At 56.2% G+C, this 22,874-nt stretch overlaps 1 protein-coding gene across 1 annotated transcript in view; it reads right to left on the bottom strand.

Annotated features, from left to right (window-relative positions):
• Positions 1-21,462, bottom strand: part of LOC133355111 (glutamate receptor ionotropic, kainate 2-like) — a 61,584-nt gene extending 40,122 nt beyond the window's left edge. Inside the window, exons 1-6 of the mRNA XM_061572414.1 lie at positions 21,456-21,462; positions 18,259-18,426; positions 14,624-14,881; positions 11,103-11,284; positions 7,525-7,578; positions 3,626-3,799 (exon numbers count right to left, since the gene is read on the bottom strand). Of these exons, the coding sequence (XP_061428398.1) occupies positions 3,626-3,799; positions 7,525-7,578; positions 11,103-11,284; positions 14,624-14,881; positions 18,259-18,426; positions 21,456-21,462 (843 nt within the window). The remainder of the gene's footprint in view (positions 1-3,625; positions 3,800-7,524; positions 7,579-11,102; positions 11,285-14,623; positions 14,882-18,258; positions 18,427-21,455) is intronic.
• Between the last annotated feature and the right edge of the window lie 1,412 nt (positions 21,463-22,874).

Here is a 22,874-nt window from a genome sequence, read left to right as displayed (position 1 = left end):
CAAATCCACGCGACCACGGGGAGAACAAAAATACAGCAGGCGTCAGGCACGAACCCACGACCTCCTGTATACCCGGCGAGGTAGTTAACATCTCGAAACCTTTGGAACCTCATTTGCCAGTAAAATATGATAATTGTTTTTTTTTTACCCTTCTATCTGGCAACAAAACTGACACCTTTTTTTACAAGGAGTCATGTTTACATAGACCACAATATCTGCAGTCATTGTCTTTAATTTGTGCGCCTTTTGGCGTCATCTGGTCCAACCCATGTGAGACTAGGCTCTAAGGAAAGCTGTCTCGGGTGTGGACCAATCAACTTCAAGGATAGTGCACATTATCAGAGTTATGTTTTTTGTTTGCAGTATGACTGGAGGTATTGTGGTCTATGTAAACATGACTTCTTGTAAAAAAGGTGTCAGTTTTAATTGCCAGATAGAAGGGTAAAATTGTTTTTATCTCGAAACCTTGTCACACACAGAGGTGCAACGGGGAATGGCTTTATCCGGCCTGCTCACCATCATGAAGATCCTTAACGATTGTGAGCAGTGGATCTGGGGCTCCGAAAGCACTCATACACACACGCTTCCACTGATACAAAAGATAAATATCTCCCGAATGGCCTTTAACAGACTGTAGGGGCAAGTGCTCTGAGTGAGCACCTTTGAAGGCCTGCACGGGACATGAGGTGGTGAGTGGCAGCATCACAGCCGACCGCCTTTATCTAATCCGTGGCGATGTTTACACACCACACTAGGTACTCATTTGAGGCTGAGTCGACCTAGGAGAGGCCTCTGACCGGTTCAGATAATTATTACTCGTGTTGGCCACCACTCCCAACTCACACACACTCACTCACACTTTACACATTCTCAATCACACGCACACACTGTAACACTCTTGTACACTCACACACTGGTCCACACACAAACACTCGTGTACACACACACACACACTCATATACACACTCACACTCGTGTACACACTTGTGCACCCACTCACACTCCTGTACACACTCATACACACACTCACACTCGTACACACACTCGCGCACACACTCACACTCATATACACACTCACACTCGTACACACACTGACAATCCTGCAAACACACTCACGCTCCTATACACACTTTTGCGCACACTCACACTCCTGGACACACTTGTCCACACACTCATACACACACTCGTACTGCTGCATACGCCCATGCATCCACTCACACTCGCGCACATCCACATCCACATTCTAATTCCCTCGCCTCCCCTCGGCTCTGACTCAAAGCTCGGCCGCTGCGCTCCGCCATCTGTGCGGGCGCATGGGGGCCGGGCGGCAGGAGGGAGGGAGGGGGGAGGGAGGGGAGGGAGGGAGGGGAGGGAGGGAGGGAGGGAAGGGAGAGAGGGGAGGGAGGGGAGTGAGGGAGGGAGAAAGGGGAGGGAGGGAGGGATGGAGAAAGGGAGGGGAGGGGGGGAGGGAGGGAGAAAGGGAGGGGAGGGGGGGATGGAGGGAGGGTGAAAGGGGAGGGAGGGAGGGATGGAGAAAGGGAGGGGATGGGGGAGGGAGGGAGGGAGAAAGGGGAGGGAGTGAGGAAGGAAGAAAGGGGAGGGAGGGAGAAAGGGGAGTGAGGGGAGGGGAGGGATGGGAGGGATGGAGCGAGGGAGGGAGGGATGGGAGGGGGGGATGGGAGGGAGGCAGACAGGAGACGGAGGGGAGGGATGGGAGGGAGCGAGGGAGGGAGGGGAGCGAGGGGAGCGAGGGGAGCTCGTGGTAGTATTGCTGTGATTGTTTGTGTTGTTTTTTTATGCAAAACAAACACAATTCATTTCATTTCCTTCCAGCTGATCCGGGATCAGCAGCGATCCTCACGCAGATACCGCGGCCCAGACGTGGACATCTGAGCGATTCCAAATGCCCCATCCCCCTGTTCCCCAAATCCCCACCCCCGCACCCTCCCACCCCTTCTCCCTCCCCCAATGCCCCCCCCCTACCCCCAATCCCAACTCATCCACTGCCCCCCACTCCCCAACTGCAGTCCTTCCCCTGCTCTCTCTACGCGCACCACGCGGTTTTTTGTTTAACCACGTGGTGGGATCACGGGGGGCTGGGGCCGCTAGAGATGGATTCACTCGGGGGGGGGGGGGGGGAGACGCGGTGGAGGGGGGGGGGTCCAAGGGGGAGCGGAGGTGGGGGGAGGGAGACGCACTCTGCATGGAAGCGCTTAAACTCGATTAAACTCGACAAATCTCTGCAAATGAGTCCCTGTGGGGAGGGGAGGGGGGAATAAAGAGCCTGCGTGGTGAGGGGGGGGGGAGTTGGGGGGGTGCGGAGGGAGATGAGGGGCGGGGCACAACCCTCTCCCCCCCCTCTCTTCTCCATCCTCCCCGCACTCCACCTCATCCACGACAGAGCGAGCATGAGGACATCCTTCAATCCGGCGTCTGCGCGCGCCTTAATTACAAAGAGGATGTGTGGGGGGTGGGTGGGTGGCAGAATTGGGAGTTGTGAGATGAGAGCGCGGGGAAGAGGGGGGAGAGAGGAGGGGGCCGGCGGGGGGGGGGGCGTGGTGAGGGGGAGGGGTAACGGGGGGTAAGGGGTGGGAGCCCCCCCCCCCGTGTGTGCTGGGATTTCTCGCTCGATGCACGCGTTTGTAGGGATTGATTGCGCCCGAGCGCTGATAAAAGCGGCCGCGTGCGCCGGGAGGCATTGATTGAGCGGGGCCGAGATCCCGGAGATGGCGCGCGTGGAGGGGCTGGGTGGTTAGGCAGAGAGAGAGAGAGGATATGGAGATGAGGAGGAGATGCTGGTGGTGATGATGATGATGGTTACCATTGAGGATGATGAGCATGATGATGATGAGGAGGAGGTTATTATTTTCAATTATGATGATACCAAGGGGGTGATGATGTGGCCGAAAGGGATCATGGGATAATGCCATAGGGGTGATAATGGTGGCGTCTATGGGATGATGCTAATACTACACGGACGAGTACTTTGATGGCGCTGATAAATCTTGCTGCTGACTACGACGACGACGATAGCGCCGTCAAGATTTACCTCGTGACATCTCTCCGTCTAAACCAAATCAAGCCTCCTGTGCATCACGTGACTTGCGCGTGAACCCCCCCCCCCTCTCCTCCTCGCCCCGCCCCCTGTGAGAACAGACGCCGCTCCTCCATGCAGCTCACTTCTGCTTGCTCCTCTTCCCTCCTCTACCCTCTCATCATCATCGTCACCATCTCATCATCATTGTTACCCTCTCATCATCCCCCACGTCTTGTCCCGGTCATTCCCCCCCAACCTCCTCCCTATGCTCCTCTCCCCCGCGCCCTCTTTGTCTCTCTTGGGTTCCTCCTCCTACCTCTGCTCACCCCTCGTGACCCCTCTGCTCACCCCTCGTGACCCCTCTGCTCACCCCTCGTGACCCCTCTGCTCACCCCTTGTGACCCCTCTGCTCCCGTTCCTCCGCTCCTCCAATATTTTTCTCTCGTCCCCCATTCCTCGCCCCCTCTCACGTTCCTCTCCCTGCGCCGCGGGCGTTACGTCCGTGACTCCCTCCTCGTGGTGGCTTTCTCGGTGGGAGCAAAACTACAACGCGTGCACCCCCCCCTTCTCCCTCCCCCCTCCCAGTACCGTCATGATCCCATCGAGCAGACCGGACTCGGGCCGCGGCGCCGCCTGGAGGCGCTCCATGGTCCACTTCTCGATGGTGGAGGCCACGTAGGAGCTGTCCGTGTTGAGGATGCGGAACCCGGTCATGTTCACTCCCGTGTAACGGTAATTCTCCATGTTCAGAGCCAGCATGTCCTGGGGGGGGGCAGGGGGTGGGGGGGGCAGGGGGTGGGGGGGGGCAGGGGGTGGGGGGCAGGGCAGGTGGTGGGGGGGGGGGCGCCAGGGATGCACGGCAGGACAAGAAGGTTGGCACCGGTGGAGTCTGAACTGAACCGGTGGAGTCAAAGGTCACGCAGGGGTCACGCAGGGGTCCGGCAGGGTCACGCAGGCGACATGGGGGGGAGGCATTGATACACACGGGGTCATACACGGGGTCATACACGGGGTCATACACGCACATTCAGACAATTCCACATTCCTCTGACGGGACAGCCAATGTTGACTTGGCCCACAAAGTGTTACCCCTTTTACCGACCACCCGGAGGGAGTTGATGCTGATGGGCCGAGTCAACATAGAGCCGCCCGCCCTGCCGACGAGCACCTTGGCCGGTGCAATGCCCAGTGATGATTATATTATCTGAATCGGTCCTGGGCCTCCCCTAGGTCGACTCAACCTCAAATGCGTACCTGGTGCGACGTGTAAAAACGTTGCCACTGGGGGGAGACAAAGGCGGCCGGGCGTAGTTCTGGCCACCCACCCCTTCGTGTGCCGTGCCGGCCTTCATAGGTGCTACTCGCTAGCAGCACTTGCCCCAATAGTTTGTGGGGATCTTTGTCTTTGTCTTTTTTTTTTGGGGGGTGGGGCACAGAGGGGGAGTCACGGCGAAGCAGTGGGGAGACAGAGGGAGAGGTGGGGAGGAGATCGAGGGGGAGCAGGGAGAGATCGAGGGGGGGCAGGTAGAGATGGAGGGGGAGCAGGGGGCAGAGAGAGGGGGACCAGGGGGCAGGTAGAGATCGAGGGGGGGGGGCCGATCGAGATGGAGGGGGAGCAGGTAGAGATGGAGGGGGACCAGGGGGCAGGTAGAGATCGAGGGGGGGCAGGTAGAGATCGAGGGGGGGCAGATCGTGATGGAGGAGGAGCAGGGGGCAGGTAGAGATGGAGGGGGGGAGCAGGGGGCAGAGAGGGGGGGGGGGGGCAGGACGGTGAGTCCGCGCTGGGGGTGGAGACAGAGACGGGAGCAGTGGTCACTCAGTGGGAGAGCCAGAATTGGGCTGACGTGAGTTCGCCCCCCCCCCCGCACTAATGGACCGCGGCATCATGCCTCCCCCTTCCCCCTGTCCCCCCCCCCACACCTCCCCTCCCCTCCCCTCCCCCCGCGTTCCGATGCTGAGAAGCTGGGGAAGCGGCCAAGTTGAATCTGAGAGGTCATCACGGACTATGCCACTGACGCTATGACGACAGACGGACGATGACGATGGCGATAATGAGGTTGGTACGTTGATGGACACACGCTAGTTGGAGATTGATGATGGTCAAAGTTGGATGGCGATAATGCTGCTGGTGATGCTGGTGGTGATGGTGGTGATGTTGGTGATGATGGTGATGACGGTTGTGATGTGGTGATGATGGTGGTGATGATGGTGATGATGGTGATGGTGGTGATGATGGTGATGACGGTTGTGATGTTGGTGATGATGGTGATGGTGGTGATGGTGGTGATGGTGGTGATGATGGTGGTGATGGTGGTGATGATGGTGATGACGGTTGTGATGTTGGTGATGATGGTAATGGCGGTGATGATGGTGATGGTGGTGATAATGGTGATGATGGTGATGGTGGTGATGATGGTGATGACTCTCGTCCCCTGCTCTGGTCTCATTCTGGGTGTTGCGCTGGGACCTTCCTCGCAGCTGCTCTTGAATGTGTGGTTATGTTGGTGGTTGTGTTGGTGGTTGTGTTGGTGGTTGCGTGTTTGCGGTTGTATGTTTCTGGGTGTGTGGTTGTGTTTGTGTGGTTGTGTTGGTAGTTGTGGTTGTGTGGTCCTGGGTCTGTGGTTGTGTTGGTGGTTGTGTGGTTCGGGCCGGTAGTTGTGGTTGTGTGTTTGTGGTCGTGTCGGTGCAGTTGTGTGGTTGCATTTGGGTCAGGGCAGGGGTCGTCAATCTTTCTAAGTAGAAGACAATTTTTTTTTGTCTTTGACCAAAATCATTCTCGAGCCGCACCCCACGCAGAACTGCGTGTACACAAACACAAACACAGCAGCAGGCATACAGCAGATGACAACACACATTCTCACTGAAATAAACAAAACAGCTGACGGAATAAACTGCGTCTATTTAGGTTATTTACCCGTTTAGCTATTCGTTAACAACACAGTTTGACATTTGGACATGTTATTGTCACCAAGAACCCATTTCCCTATTTAATAAATCATCTTTAAGGTAAAATTACGTTTAAGGTTTAAGGGTTTTTTTCAACGGCTGACCACAAAGGGAGCCGGCCAAAAAGCCACAAGGAGTGGAAGCCACAGAGCTGTCGCAAGCGGCCTCGGAGCCGAAGATTTGCCGGCTCCTGGTTTCGTGGGGGGCGGTGGTGTAGCGGTCATCTGCGCACTCGGCCACACGAGTTCAATTCCCGCTCACGGCCAACACCAGTGACGATTATCTGAACTGGTCCTGGGCCTCCCCTAGGTCTACTCAGCCTCGAATGAGTACCTGGTGCGGTGTGTAAACATCGCCACTGGGGAGACAAAGGCGGCCGGGGGTGGTGTTGGTGCTGGCCACCCACCGCCTCGTGTGCCGTGCCGGCCTTCATAGGTGCAACTCGCTAACAGCACTTGGCCCCAACAGTCTGTTACAGGCTATACGGGGGATCTTTGTCTTTGTGTAGTAGTTTTGGGGTAATGGTGTGGTTGTGGTTGGGTTGTGGTTGTGTTGTTGTGTTGTTGTTGTGTGCTTGTGTTGTTGTTGTGTGGTTGTGTTGTTGTGTTGTGGTTGTGTTGTGGTTGTGTTGTGGTTGTGTTGTTGTGTGTTTGTGTTGTGGTTGCGTTGTGGTTGTTGTTGTTGTGTGGCCGTGTCATGGTTGTGTTTTGAAATCGGAGGTCGATTTCGCTCGCAGCTAAAACACGGAGCGCGGTGAGGAGGGGGATAGGGGGAGGGGCGAGTGGGGGGAGGGGGGCAGGGTTCGGCTGCCCACTGAAGGGGGGACCTGTGAAAAAGTGAGTCCGCCTGTGTGTCAATACGTGTGTGTGTGTCAGTGTGAGTGTGTGAGTATGTGTGGTTATATGTGTGTATGTGTGTGTCAGTTTGTGTGTGTCAGTGTGTGTATGTATGTGTACTTATATGTGTGTGTGTGTCAGCACTTGTCTAAAGGGTGCGTTAAAGCCGACACGGGACAGCATTGCCTGTGTACATACGATGTACACGTGTGTCTGTGTGTACGTGCGTGTGTGCATGCGTGCGTGTGTTTGTGCCACGCGCTCCCACGCACGCACGTGCACATGTGATGTACACGCGATGTACACGTGTGTGTGTGCGTGTGTGTATGCGTGTGTTTATGCGTGCGTGTGTTTGTGCTGCACGCTCACACGCACGCGCGCGCACACGCGTGTACATGCGCACACGCGTGTACATGCGCACACGCGATGTACATGGGACGTGCATGCGATGTACACGCGTGTGCGTGTTTGTGCTGCGCGCTGGATTTTCCTGGCCCAGGATCAATTCGCGCATTCAATCAACGAGGCCTTGAGTCCCTCCCGCCCACAGCCCCCTCCTCCCACCAGCCCCCCCCCTCTCCCCCAGTGGTGCTGACGAAGCCCCCGTTGTGCGTGTCGCGCTGCCCCGCGGGAGCTGACAAAGCACGGCCCCCCCCCCTCCGATCCGGAGCCCCCCCCCCCCCCCGTGTTCTCCCTACGACGCACCAGCGTGGTAAAGATGTAGTGGTAGTATTCAGTCATCATCCCCATGGACAGCGCCTGGGGGGGGGAGGAACAGGGAACAGGGGACAGGGGGGGGAGCAGTCAGTCGCACCGCCTCCTCGGCTGCAACGGCGGTGTACAGGGAGGGGGGCGGTGTGAGGATGGGGGGGGGGTCCGGAGTGATCTTGATGAATGAGATGATGTAACTGCGTGACGGGGGCAGGGGGGGGTGCGATGTGCGGTGATGGGGAGGGAGCAGATGAAAGAGTGTGGTGTGTGGGAATCGCCGTTATATCGTCGTCGTCATCATCATCCGCTTAAGAAACCATCATCAGCAGCAGCACCATCGTAATCATCATCCGCTTAAGCAACCATCATCATCATCAGCACCATCGTCATCATCCAACATATAACATCGTTCGAGCACTCTGATAATAATGATGCGGTCATCTAATACAAATAAAACAATCATTAGGTTCCAAATATCACCATCCTCGCCATGAATTAACGTTATCCATACGTCATTATACCCTAATAATCATCTTCCTAAATATCCAATCAAGAAATTAAACTATATTGTATCATCACCTCTAATTCGCTTACATCGTCATCTTCCACGAGATATACAACACCATCAAACAAATATTACGATTATCCAACCACCACCACCATCATCACCATAACCTGGTCATCATCCAACGATCACCATCTGAATATGACTACAGTGGTGAGCCCAGCGTGTCACCCTGCTGAGTTAACCGCTCATCGCTCTCGCAAAGAGAGAGACAGCGAGGGGACGACTCAGAGGCGCCAGGGGGAGGAATCACAGACGATTCCCAAGCTCTGCGGTCCTCGATATATTCATATGCTTACGCCAATTAACGAGTGTGTGTGTGTAATTTCGATTTAAAGCTTTCGTGACTGCAGGGATTCATCTTCTTGGTTCTTTCGGTAAAGTCACGTAGAAGGGAGGTAATAAAATAATAAAAATAAAACATAACAAAAATAATTCTCACGACGTTTCGGCCACAACGCAAACAGCCGTCCTCACGTGACTTTACCGAAAGAACCAAGAAGATGAGTGTGTGTGTGTGGTGTATACGTGTGGCAGGAAACCCGAGCACCCGGAGAAAACCTATATAGTATTTTATAATGTTTTATTTTTATTATTTTATTATTTCCATTCTACGTGACTTTACCGAAAGAACCAAGAAGATGAATCCCTGCAGTCACAAAAGCTTTAAATCGAAATCCATCCTCATCAATTATATCATCTATTCATCCAAACATTGAATTTCATCATCTAACAATTATCATCAATAATATGATCATTATCGACTTTACCATCATCATCCAATATATTTAATCATTTAACATTATCATCGTCACCCTCTACTTATCATCCAATACATATCAGCATTATCATACAACCACATAACCTCAATAATCGCCGCCACGCCACCATCACCACCATCACCACCATCACCACGAGGCGATGTTCCCTGCTCTCTTCTCCATGCATTGCGCGAATCTCTGACTCTGAGCCCGCGTCGCGCTCCGGTAACGATGTGTGTTTTTTATCTGCCCTCCCTCCCTCTCTCTTCTCTCTCCTCTCTCCCTGGCACCCTCGCTGTGCAGGGTATTCATCAGTGTCCTCTCTCGCTCGTCCCAACGTCCCCCCCGCGCGCCTAACCGGGACGAATTATTTACAGCGACTAATCCGCGGCGAAATGCGGCACCATCACGGTCCCACGATGGTGTTGGCGGTGATGGTGCTGCTGCTGCTGATGATGATGCTGATGATGATGATGAGATGGTGATGCTGGAACAATGATGGACAGACAACCAAGAGCAGAAACAGGCGTCCGATGGGGGAGCGGCCACCGCGTAGAGATGGAGCGGTGACAGCTGCGAGAGATGGGCTTTCATCCAGCAGTGGATTGATGATAGCTGCTGCTGCTGATGATGACGATGATGAGATGGTGGTGCTGGAACAATGATGGACAGACAGCCAGGAGTAGAAACAGGCGTCCGATGGGGGAGCGTCCGCCGTGGAGAGATGGAGCGGTGACAGCTGCGAGAGATGGGCTTTCATCCAGCAGTGGATTGATGATAACTGCTGCTGCTGATGATGATGATGACGATGATGAGATGGTGGTGCTGGAACAATGATGGACAGACAGCCAGGAGTAGAAACAGGCGTCCAATGGGGGAGCGTCCGCCGTGGAGAGATGGAGCGGTGACAGCTGCGAGAGATGGGCTTTCATCCAGCAGTGGATTGATGATAACTGCTGCTGCTGATGATGATGATGATGACGATGATGAGATGGTGGTGCTGGAACAATGATGGACAGACAGCCAGGAGCAGAAACAGGTGTCCGATGGGGGACCGTCCGCCGCGGAGAGATGGAGCGGTGACAGCTGCGAGAGATGGGCTTTCATCCAGCAGTGGATTAATGATAACTGCTGCTGCTGCTGATGATGATGACGATGATGAGATGGTGGTGCTGGAACAATGATGGACAGACAGCCAGGAGTAGAAACAGGCGTCCGATGGGGGAGCGTCCGCCGCGGAGAGATGGAGCGGTGACAGCTGCGAGAGATGGGCTTTCATCCAGCAGTGGATTGATGATAACTGCTGCTGCTGATGATGATGATGACGATGATGAGATGGTGGTGCTGGAACAATGATGGACAGACAGCCAGGAGCAGAAACAGGTGTCCGATGGGGGACCGTCCGCCGCGGAGAGATGGAGCGGTGACAGCTGTGAGAGATGGGCTTTCATCCAGCAGTGGATTGATGATAGCTGCTGCTGCTGCTGATGATGTGGACGCCACTGGCTGATGAGCATCACGACCGAGTTGCGGCTGACTCGTCCGTGCTGTCGCGGTCGGTGACGATGACTGCCGCGTGACGGTTCCACATCGAAAGTGGCGGTCCGAGTGACGTGCTGGTGTGCATTAAAAAAAGTAAAAAATCTGGACCGTGACGCCGGCACACGATGGGCAACTCTTGCGAACGGCGTCACAGGATCTTGAACGCGCACCGTGCAGCAGACGGCAGGTCGTGGATGTATGGCTAACACGCAGACCGCAGCGATAGCCAGGGTGGCCGCGGGATTTCGAACCGGGAACCTCCACAGGGGCGAACGCCCTGCCGCTGGGACATCTCCCCATAAATCTCCCGGCACCATCACCGACTCGCCCCATCACCAACATCGCCCCATCACCAACTCGCCCCATCACCAACATCGCCCCATCACCAACATCGCCCCATCACCAACATCGCCCCATCACCAACTCGTCCCATCACCAAGTCGCCCCATCACCAACTCGCCCCATCACCAACATCGCTCCATCACCGACTCGCCCCATCACCGCCATCGCCCCATTACCAACATCGCCCCATCACCAACATCGCTCCATCACCGACTCGCCCCATCACCGCCATCGCCCCATCACCAACATCGCCCCATCACCAACTCCCCCATCACCAACATCGCCCCATCACCAACATCGCCCCATCACCGCCATCGCCCCATCACCGCCATCGCCCCACCACCACCGCCATCGCCCCGCACCTGCTTGAGGATCTCTGCCGCCGTGGTGTGGCTGCAGTCGAAGATGACGTGGAACTCCTTGGCACGCTTCATCTCACGCAGCAGCGGCCGTGCGTCCTTCGTGCCCGTGGGGAGCTGCCGGATCTTGAGCCGGATGCTGTAGCGCGACGGCGCCTTGATCAGCTCCTGTAGCCTGATGAGGCCTGGCAAGGGCGAAACCAGCAGCGGCAGTAGCAGCAGGAGAACAACAACGATCGGTATCGCGGTAACCGCTGGGTTTGATCACGCGTGTCTGTCCTGGGTCAGGGTTCTATTTCTTGATCGTCGTCGTCGTCGGCATCGTCACCACGTGGTAGCGACGCGCCTAATCGTCATAATCACCGGGCAGTATTCATCATCATGATCATGCATTCATCATCTTGCTGGGGCGGTCTCTAACAACAACAAAAACGACGGGATTGGGGGTCGCCCGCTGCACTGAGACGCGGATCGCTGCGGGGGGTGGGGGGGCCCGGGTGGGGGGGGCGTGAGTGGCGCTGCTGCTGCTGCTGAACGCGGTTCGTGTGACAGCCCCATTGGTCGCAGTCCCACCACTCACCCCATACACACTCATTCCCTACACACTCACCCCCTACACACTCACCCCCTACACACTCACCCCCTACACACTCACCCCCTACACACTCACCCACACATTGATCCACACATTCACCCACACACTCGCTCACCCCCTACATACTCACCCACAAATTCACCTGCACACTCGTATACTCACCTACACACTCACCCCCCACTCCTTCGCCCTCCACTCCCTCGCCCCCCCCCACTCCCTAGCCCCCCCCCACTCCCCCGCCCCCCACTCCCCCGCCCCCCACACCTGAGCGCCCAGGAGACACGCGGTTGTTATTTATTTATTACTCAGCAGCAGCAGCGGTGGCGGTGGCGAAAATGGGAATTTTATTTTTAATCCAAATCGGATTGGTGGGTAGGGTCGCCATCCCGGGGGCCCTGCTAGCCGAGAGCCCCCCACAGTTCCACCGCAGCGCGGATTACAGCCCCCCCTCCCACCCACAACTCTCCCCCACCCTCCCTATGCCCCATCTCCCCCCGCGCCGCCGCCACCACCACCACCACCTCCCCGGTGGCGTCCTCTGCGTGCAGTTGTGTCCTCGGCAAGTCTCATCTCACGGAGTGAACTCCGAGACGGCATCCGCAGGAGCTTCAGGCGCCCCCCACCACCACCCCCCCCCCCACTACCCCCCCACCACCCTCCCCCCACCACCCCCATACAGCCAAGAAGGTTCACCCCACACAGGGACCCCCTTAGCATCATCAGCATCATCACCGTGGCTTATTTTAAACAATCATCAGTTTTGAATCGGTGTGTGTGTACTGCTGTAAATGTATGAATCAGAAGACAAAGATACCCCGTATAGCCTTAACAGACTGTTGGGGCAAGTGCTGTTTAGCGAGCACCTGTGAAGGCCGGCACGGCACACGAGGGAGTGGGTGGCCAGCACTACTCCCGGCCGCCTTTGTCTCCCCAGTAGCGATGTTTACACACCGCAACAGGTACTCATTTGTGGCCGAGTCGACCTAGGGGCGGCCCCGGACCGGTTCAGATAATCGTCACCAGTGTTGCTATCCGTGATCGGGAAACGAACTCGGTTCGCCGCGATCGTAGTGCAGCGCGCTAACCACTATGCCACCGCTCCCCACGATACCCGTACGAACGCTGCCAAGTACACAACTCAGCATTGCGACTCTGCTGCTGCTGCTGAAGGACGTGGACACGAAACGAGGACTCGGACATCGCGTGGATTGGACAACACACACTCGATTTGAAGCTTTCGTGACTTAGGTTTTTTCGGTAAAGTGACGTATTTTATCATTTTATTTCTATTATTAGAAATACAATTATAAATCACAATTTATAATTGTATTTCTATTATTATTTATATATTTAATATTTATTATTTATTTTTACCTACGTGACTTTACCGACAAAACCTAAGAGTATGAACACACACGCGATTTGAAGCTTTCGTGACTTAGGTTTTTTCGGTAAAGTGACGTATTTTATAATTTTATTTCTATTATTAGAAATAAAATTAGAAATCACAATTTCTAATTTTATTTCTATTATTATTTATATTATTGATATTTTATTACTTATTTTTTTATTTTCCCCTACGTGACTTTACCGACAGAACCGAAGAGTATGAACACACACGCACACACACGTTGCCGACGTCACAATCACTGAAGTCGTCCTCCTGCAGCGGAGGATCGCGAGTGTCCACCTTCTCACGCCGTCTCCCGTGTCCACCCCCCCCCCCCCCCGGTGTCTACCCCCACCCCCACCTCCCCTCCCTCTCGTACCTGCGCTGTACTGGCAGTCGACTGAATACCACGGTCGCAGCTGCTGTAGTTAGGGGGGCGTCCATAAATGACGTCACGCGATTTTGGACGATTTTTTACCCCCCCCCCCTCGTCACGCGGCGTCACAAAAAATCAGACCCCCCCCCCTCAAATATGACGTCACAAAGCTCTGCCCCCCCCTCCCAAAATAAAACATGCTTAAAATCGCTTTATACTATTGTCATTGTAGTGCGTAACTTCTTGGTTCTTTCGGTAAAGTCACGTAGCTACCGAAAGAACCAAGAAGATTAATCCCTGCAGTCACGAAAGCTTTAAATCGAAATTGTAGTGCGTATTTAATGTGGCGCTGCACTCTGATGTTTTTAGGAGTGTTGTTATAACAATTAGTGTCGTTATAACAATTCTATATTTATTTAAAGTTGCGCATTTTGATGTGACGTCACATTTCTCACCCCCCCCCCTCCGTCACACATCGTCACAAATATCTAACCCCCCCCCCCTCCCCTAGTTGCGTGACGTCATTTATGGACGGCCCCTTACACACGAATCCATCTCCTACCGGAGGCGGAGGAGGTCTGGTGGGTACCCCCGCAGAGGCGTAGTTAGGGGGGGGGGGCAGGGGGGGTACACGTGTCCCCGGGCGCCAAGGTAAAGGGGCGTCAAAACGAGGCTTACAACTTTACATTATAACTTTTTGCGGCGGGCGCGGCAGCCTGAAACTACTGCACAAATCTACACCTCAACCTAAAAGTTTATATATCCCGCCACACACAGCCTACATATCATGTAATTACATTTTGGTACGTGATTGAACGGGGGGGTGGGGGGGGAGCGCCAATTTTATAGTTCGTCCCCGGGCGCAAAATATCCTAGCTATGCCTCTGTACCCCCGTGCGCCACCATGTCAGTCCAATACCCATATTCTTAGGTTTTTTCGGTAAAGTCACGTAGGTAAAACATTAAAATTATTTTATTTTACTTTTATTAATTTTAATGTTTTACCTACGTGACTTTACCGAGAAAAAAAAAACCTAAGAATATGAATCCTTGCAGTCACGAAAGCTTCAAATCTAGTCCAATACACCTCCCTCCCAAGCGGTGTCTCTCCCCCCCAACACCTCCCCTTGCCCCCCCCCCCCACCTCCCCCCAGCGCGTGTACCGGTGCTGTCCTGGTAGACGACGGTGACGAGGCGCCAGTGGAAGTGCTGCACCAGCTCCAGGATGGCGCGTGACAGCGACGCGTACTCGGGGTGGAGGTTGGCGTAGAAGGCGTCGCGCGAGCGCGTCACGTGCTGCTTCCACGCGCTCTGCACGTGCGGCACCTCGAGGGCGCTGCAGATCGACTGCACCGAGTTGGCCGACGAGACGTGCGGCGGACCGAAGATGGAGGCGACGCCGAGGGACAACTGGTCGCACGCTGTCGGGGGGGCGGGGGAGACACGGGAGTGGGCGGGGGAGATACGTGGGGAGACACGGGGGAGACACGGGGGAGACATGGGGAGGAGACGGAGGGAGACACGGGGGGAGATACGTGGGGAGACACGGGGGAGACACGGGGGAGACCCGGGAGAGACACGGGGGAGACACGGGGAGACGGGGGGAGACGCGGGGGGAGACAGGGGGGAGACAGGGGAGAGACACGGGGAAGACACGGGGGGAGACACGGGGGGAGACACGGGGGAGACACGGGGGGAGACAGGGGAGAGACACGGGGGGAGACGCGGGGGGAGACAGGGGAGAGACACGGGGGAGACACGGGGGGAGACACGGGGAGACACGGGGGGAGACACGGGGGGAGACACGGGGGAGACACGGGAGAGACCCGGGAGAGACACGGGGGAGACACGGGGAGACACGGGGAGACGGGGGGAGACGCGGGGGGAGACAGGGGGGAGACAGGGGAGAGACACGGGGGAGACACAGGGAGACACGGGGGGAGACAGGGGAGAGACACGGGGGGAGACACGGGGGGCGACAGGGGGGAGACACGGGGGGAGACACGGGGGGAGACACAGGGAGACACGGGGGGAGACACGGGAGAACGAGACAGGAGGAGGAGGATTTCTCCACGACTCTGGCTGTTGCCTGATGATGCCGGTTGTATTTACCGGTGCAGCGTCGCACTCGAATCGTAAATGTTGTGGGTTTACTCTACGACACACCACCGGTGTGGCTGTACTCGTAACCAATTGGCACGTTCTGTTGACGTGACACAACCTTACTAGTTGGCTGTGTCGGGTGGTGGCGGGTTTAACGACACGTTTATATACTTACGCGATCTCACCCCGAAACAACCTCTATTCTGGATGATATTGGTCGCGAAAGCCTTCCACGTGTTAAGCAAACGGAGAGTGGTGCGGAGTGCGGGAGATAGCGAAGCAGGGGAGGGGGGGGTGGAGGAATATGGGGGAACAGGGGGGGGGGGCCGTGGCGGTGAATTGGGGGGTGGGGGGCGGTGTGTGGGGGGGGGATGAGAGGGTCGAGGGGGGGGGAACGAGTGGGTTAGGGAACACGCGCAACTCGGAGTCATCGTGAGAGAGGTGGGAGCAGTTCGTGTGTGTATCCCCCCCTCTCCACTCGCACGTGCGGGGTTTTCTCCAAGCTGCTCCGGTTTCCTCACACACACGCACACACGTGTGTGAGCACACTCATTGATGTGGGCCATCACATCGTGATATATAGAGGACCGCAGAGCGTAGGCAATTGGCTGCTGCTGCTGCCTTCTCGCTCGACTGTGGTTATCTCCTCCCGAGCGCCTGAGTCGCCCTCTGCCTCTGAGTCGCCCTCTGCCTCCGAGTCGTCCTCTGCCTCTGAGTCGTCCTCTGCCTCTGAGTCGCCCTCTGCCTCTAAAGTCGCCCTCTCCCTCTGAGTCGTCCTCTGCCTCTGAGTCGCCCTCTGCCTCTAAAGTCGCCCTCTCCCTCTGAGTCGTCCTCTGCCTCTGAGTCGTCCTCTGCCTCTGAGTCGCCCTCTGACTCTGAGTCGTCCTCTGCCACTGAGTCGCCCTCTGCCTCTGAGTAGCCCTCTGCCTCTGAGTCGTCCTCTGCCTCTGAGTCGCCCTCTGCCTCTGAGTCGCCCTCTGCCTCTGAGTCGTCCTCTCTCTCTACGCGAGCGAACAGCTGATACCGTGCATCGGCGGTGTCGCGATACGAGTTGACGTCGTTGTTGTAATAACATCACAGGGGGGAGCCAGGGGGCGGACGAACGGACGAGGGGTGGGGGGGGGGGAGTATTCGATCCGTCCAGCCAAGGTCGAAAGGTCATCCAGACACCGATAGCAATCTGCCAGTAGGTGGCGATGTTGCTGTGTGGTCTAGCCTGGGGCACCCCCGGTGGCAGCTGTCTCTGTGCATCAGTCTGCTGGCCTAGAATGGAGGAGGATGTGGAGGAAAAGTGGATCCACGAGTAGCGAGCAGTGGCAAGTTGGAGGGGAGAGGAGAGAGGGGAGAGAGATGTGGAGAGTGGAGGGTGGGAGGGATTGGGATGGATGGGGGGGGGGGATGGACCGGAGCGAGAGTGCTCATGCACGAGGTGTCGGGCTGATGAGAGAGCGCCGCGAGGGGGAGTCCGCTGTGGAGATGGAGCGACACGGATCGCCCCGTGTGCTGGACGCTCGTGCGGTGGTGATGGCTAGCGAGGCGGCTGCTGCTGCTCCTGCTGCTGCTGCCCATGCGGTCAAGTCGAGTGATTTGTGTGAACGTCCCGAGGCTTTGAAGCCCGCGGCTCTCGGCTCGATGGGGAAACAACGCGTGAGGAATCCTGATAGCCCCCCCTCCCTTCCCCCACCGCCCTCCAAACCATTGCCCCCCCCCCCTTACTCACCACAAGCCCCCACCCTCCCGTCTCGGGCGAAATTGCGATGGAGATTATTTTAGAAGTCGCGGTTTTAATCTCGATCATTGGAGCTTGTGTTTGGGGTCCGAACTTAACCACCGGCCCCTCCCCCCGCCCCCCCTTCAACCCCCCCCCCCCTGCCCCAACCCCCCATCCACCCTTCCCCGCCCCTCCTCATCAACGCTCCCAGCATCTGCTGCCATCATCATCCGCAGCACCGCCCCCCGCGCTCCCCATCTCGACCTCCACATGGTCCCCTATCTCCTACATATGATCCCCCACATCTCCTCTATATGATCCCACATCTGCTGCCTCCCCCTGCTCCCCCATCTCCCTTTATCTCCCCTCCCCTACTCCCTCTTTTCCCTCCTGCTTCTCCCTATCTCCGTCTCTGATCCTGCTTCCCGTTCCTACAGAATCCCCTCTCCGCTTGCTCCTCATCTCCCCCCACCTCCCCCTACCTCCCCTGACATGCTCCCCCATCTCCCCCTACCTCCCCTGACATGCTCCCCCATCTCCCCCTACCTCCCCTGACATGCTCCCCCATCTCCCCCTACCTCTCCTGACATGCTCCCCCATCCTCCCCCTACCTCCCCTGACATGCTCCCCCACCTCCCCCTACCTCCCCTGACATGCTCCCCCACCTCCCCCTACCTCCCCTGACATGCTCCCCCACCTCCCCCTACCTCCCCTGACATGCTCCCCCACCTCCCCCTACCTCCCCTGACATGCTCCCCCACCTCCCCCTACCTCCCCTGACATGCTCCCCCATCTCCCGCTTGCTCGCCCTCCCTTCTCCCCCTATCCCGCCACCCCATCCCCCCCCACTCCTCCCGCTCCTCATCCCCCTGCCCCTCCCCTTCCCCTCCCCTGCTCCCCCCCTGCTCCCCCCTGCTCCCCCCCCTGCTCCCCTGCCCCCCCTGCTCCCCCCTGCCCCCCCTGCCCCCCCCCCACCCCGCGCACCCTTGCGTGACGCCTCGAAGCTGTCGAAGACGTTGATGCGCTGGATGTCGTAGGTGAGCGTCGTGTTGGGCAGCAGGGAGCGGTTGCGGTTGATGGAGTTGACGGCGAACTTGAAGGCGAGCTCCTCGGCACCCGAGGGGCCCCCCTCCACCACCTCGAATATCCCTCCTGGGGGGGGGGGGGGGCACGAACATAAAGGTCACCCGTATAGCCGTTAGCAGAACGTTGGGGCAAGTGCTGTTAGCGAGCAACTATGAAAGCCGGCACGGCGCACGAGGGGGTGGGTGGTCAGCACTACGCCCGAACGCCTTTGTCTCCACAGCGGCGATGTTTACAACAACCGCACCGGGCACTCATTTGAGGCTGAGTCGACCTAGGGGAAGAGCCGGGACAGGTTCAGATAATCATCGCCGGTGTTGGCCGTGAGCGGGAATCGAACTCGGCGTCACACACGCAAAGACACACACGCAGAGACCCATACATCGTCTCACAGAGACCTATAGCCTCACGGAGACCTGTAGACTCGCGGAGATCGATACACTCTGATGGAGATCGATTATACTCACACCGGGGACCCATCGACTCGCACGCGGAGGAGACGACCGCCTCTCGCTATGAAGCGCGCGCACAGCCGCTTGAAGTGTACATCGGCAGGGTTATCTATCGAATGTAAATGCGTTGCCCAACTTAATCGGTGTCGGCACGTGGAAGAGGGGGGGGGGTGAGGGAGGGGGCTGGGTGGTGGGGGGGCTGGGTGGGGGGGGGTTCCCCAGCCCCTCGTGCAGGGGGGGGGCTCCCCAGCCCCTCGTGCAGGGGGGGCTCCCCAGCCCCTCGTACAGGGGGGGGGGCTGGGTTGGTTGGGAGTTGTTGGTGGCGCTAATGAATGATGCGGCCTGCACCGCGCACGGGAGACGGACAAGCGGACAGGCGAGTGGGCAGAGGAGCAACGCTGGGACTGACACCGCTGGCAGAAGCACTCGGGCCGGCAGACTGACACTCAAGCGCACGGACAGAGCGACACTGACACACACACACACACTGACACACACACTGACACACAGACACTGACACACACTCACACTGACACACACACTGACACACACACTGACACACACACACTGACACACACACTGACACACAGACACTGACACACACACACACTGACACACACACACTGACACACACACTGACACACACACTGACACATACACTGACACTAATTGGCCTCGCGATGTCGCAACGCAGCGGAGAACCGGGCTCCCTCCCCCTACACCCCCCTCCTCCCCCTCCCCCTCATCGCGACTCCCCCCCCCACACCTGCCCCCCCCTCTCCGCCACCTCCCCCACCCTCCAGCCCCCTCCCACCCCCACCCGCACGGACAATGACCGCTGGGACCCACACGGCCGCTGAGCGACGCTAATGAGAGACCCCCCCGCCCCCCCCCCCCGGGGACGCAGGCGGGGGAGGGGCGGGGGGAAGGGACATGGGGGAGGGGCGGGGGAGGGACATGGGGGAGGGGGAGGGGGGACAGGGGGCGGGGCTGTGGTGCATCACGTGGGCACAGCAGCAGCAGCGGCAGCAGCAGCAGCAGCAGCAAGCGCGTTCCGTGGGGATGAACGCGGTGACGTCACGGACGCGACACACAGCAAAGTGCACGGCAGCTCACACTCAAATACACACGCGTACACAATGCAATGCACGCAAGTACGTAATATCTCAACACACACACACACAACAGTGCACGCACGCGCACGCACGCACGCGCGCGCACGCCACAACAACTCGTCACTAAATTTCGGTTTAAAGCTTTCGTGACTGCAGGGATTCATCTTCTTGGTTCTTTCGGTAAAGTCACGTATAAGGGAAATAATAAAATAATAAAAATTAAATAAAAACACATGTTTTATTATTTTATTATTTCCCTTCTACGTGACTTTACAAAAGAACCAAGAAGATGAACTTGTCACTAAGTGGCGGCAGACGTTACCACCAGGCTAGGTACACTTTGAGGCCGCGTGAAGTATCGAAGGCTCGCTGTTGACGGGAGGTCGCAAGACAGACCCAGGTGACGTGGGTTGAGTGACCGAGACGACTGTCAGATGCACCGACTGTGCCCCACGCACCGCGTCGCTCCTCCGCCTCCGCTGTTGTTGGAGGGCGACTGCCCCCAACTGATTCTAGATTTGAAGCTTTCGTGACTGCAAGGATTCATATTCTTAGGTTTTTTTCGGTAAAGTCACGTAGGTAAAAATTTTAAATTAATAAAAGTAAAATAAAAAATTAAATAAATCACGACGTTTCGGAGGCAACACGGAAGCTTGTGTTGCCTCCGAAACGTCGTGATTTTTATTTTATTTTCACTTTTATTAATTTTAATTTTTTACCTACGTGACTTTACCGAAAAAACCTAAGAATATGCCCCCAACTGCGCAGTGGCGCTCCTTCACGAGCCTCATCAATCGAAGCCGATCTTGACACCGCTAAGCTACGCGTGCTTCTGTCACGCATCAGTCCATCTCTTCTCTGGCCCGTGCCCGTTTAGCCCCCCTCTGTCCGGCTCAAACAGAAGCTGCTTGGGCATGCGGTGGCTGGGCATGCGGGTCACGTGGCTCAGCCAACGCAGCCTCCTCACCTGCTGGAGGAGCTTACTGATGGGACCGTGTCCAGATCTTTCACGGATAAACGAGCTCCTCACACAATCCAAAGTGGTTATACCCAGGATAGATTGTGCGTAGGTCAACCCGATTGTTTCTAAGCGGCGCAGATGTTCATCCAGAAGGCTCCACGTCTACACACGCATAGAGAAGGAAGGGAGGCTATAACTGCGTCTGAGAAGACCCGGAGCTTCGTGTGGCACCAGGTAGCTTCCACAGCGTTACGCAAACTGATGCAAAGACAATGCCCGCTCCACCGATTCGTAGTGAGACCTCTGCTGCTAGTCTGGAGCCGGTCATAAGCAACATCTGCCCAGGTTTGGAAAACTTCTCCACTCTCTCTGGGGAAGTTAAAGAGATTGGGGTTATTCGTTATTCGTTGACATCAAATGGCCAGGCAGGTGCTTTGTTTTTGGTGAGGCTGATGACGAGGCCCCATCTCTGAGTGGCACGCTCCAGGTCATGCAGAGTTAGCAGCAATCACCAGATCATCGGCACACGAACCATGGTTGACCAATAGGGAGTCATCCCTTGACCCCAACCGGACATTGCTCAGCACGCAGTAACACACACACAGCATTGCACAGCACAGTACACACCACAACACACAACACAACACAGCACACAACACAGCACACAACACAGTACATAACACAGCACACAACACAGTACACAACACAGTACACAGCACAGTACACAACACAGTACACAACACAGTACACAACACACAACACAGTACACTACACAGCACACAACACAGTACACAGCACACAACACAACACAGTACACAACACAACACACAACACATCACACAACACAGCACACAACACAGCACACACACAGTACACAACACACAACACAGCACACAACACAGCACACAACACAGCACACAGCACACAACACAGCACAACACAGTACACAACACAGCACACAACACAGCACAACACAGCACAGTACACACACAGTACACAACACAGCACAGTACACACACAGCACACAACACAGCACACAACACAGCACACAACACAGCACAGTACACACACAGCACACAACACAACACAGCACACAACACAGCACACAACACAGCACACAACACACAATACAGCACACAACACAGCACACAACACAGCACAGTACACACACAGCACACAACAACACAACACAGCACACAACACAGCACACAACACAGCACACAGCACACAACACAGCACACAACACAGCACACAACACACATCACAGCACACAACACAGCACACAACACAGTACACACACAGCACACAAGACAGCACACAAGACAGCACACAAGACAGCGCACAACACAGCACACAGTACACTACACAGTACACAACACAGTACACAACACAGTACACTACACAGTACACAACACAGTACACAACACACTACACAACACAGTACACAACACAGCACACAACACACAACACAGCACACAACACAGCACACAGCACACTACAGAGTACACAACACGCAGGACGCAATGCATCGCCATCACATGCTCACAACATAACGATGCATCCCAGTGTATCAATAAGCGACTGCACATTGCGACGTAACAACACAATACATCATCATAAAACACGCCACTAGACGCGAGTTTAGTCCCATCATCGTAACACGAGGACACAAGATGACGAAACGCAAAGCAATTCATCATCTTTCAACATTACACACGGAGGCGACAGACGTCACGAGGCATCACAAGGCTTCGTGATAACACGGCGTGACTCCAGACCAGCAGCGCTTCGAGTGACACCACCAGCACCATCGTCATCATCATCATCACCATCACCACCATCAATACCATCGTCATCACCATCATCACCATCATCAATATCACCATCACCACCACCATCGTCATCACCATCATCACCATCATCATCATCACTACCATCACCATCGTCATCACCATCACCACCATCAATACCATCGTCATCATCAATATC

This window comes from Lethenteron reissneri, chromosome 6 (genome assembly GCF_015708825.2).
Source record: "Lethenteron reissneri isolate LAM-NWPU_2019-01 chromosome 6, ASM1570882v1, whole genome shotgun sequence".
NCBI classification, from domain to species: domain Eukaryota; kingdom Metazoa; phylum Chordata; class Hyperoartia; order Petromyzontiformes; family Petromyzontidae; genus Lethenteron; species Lethenteron reissneri.
This window is presented reverse-complemented; position numbering and strand designations above follow the sequence as displayed.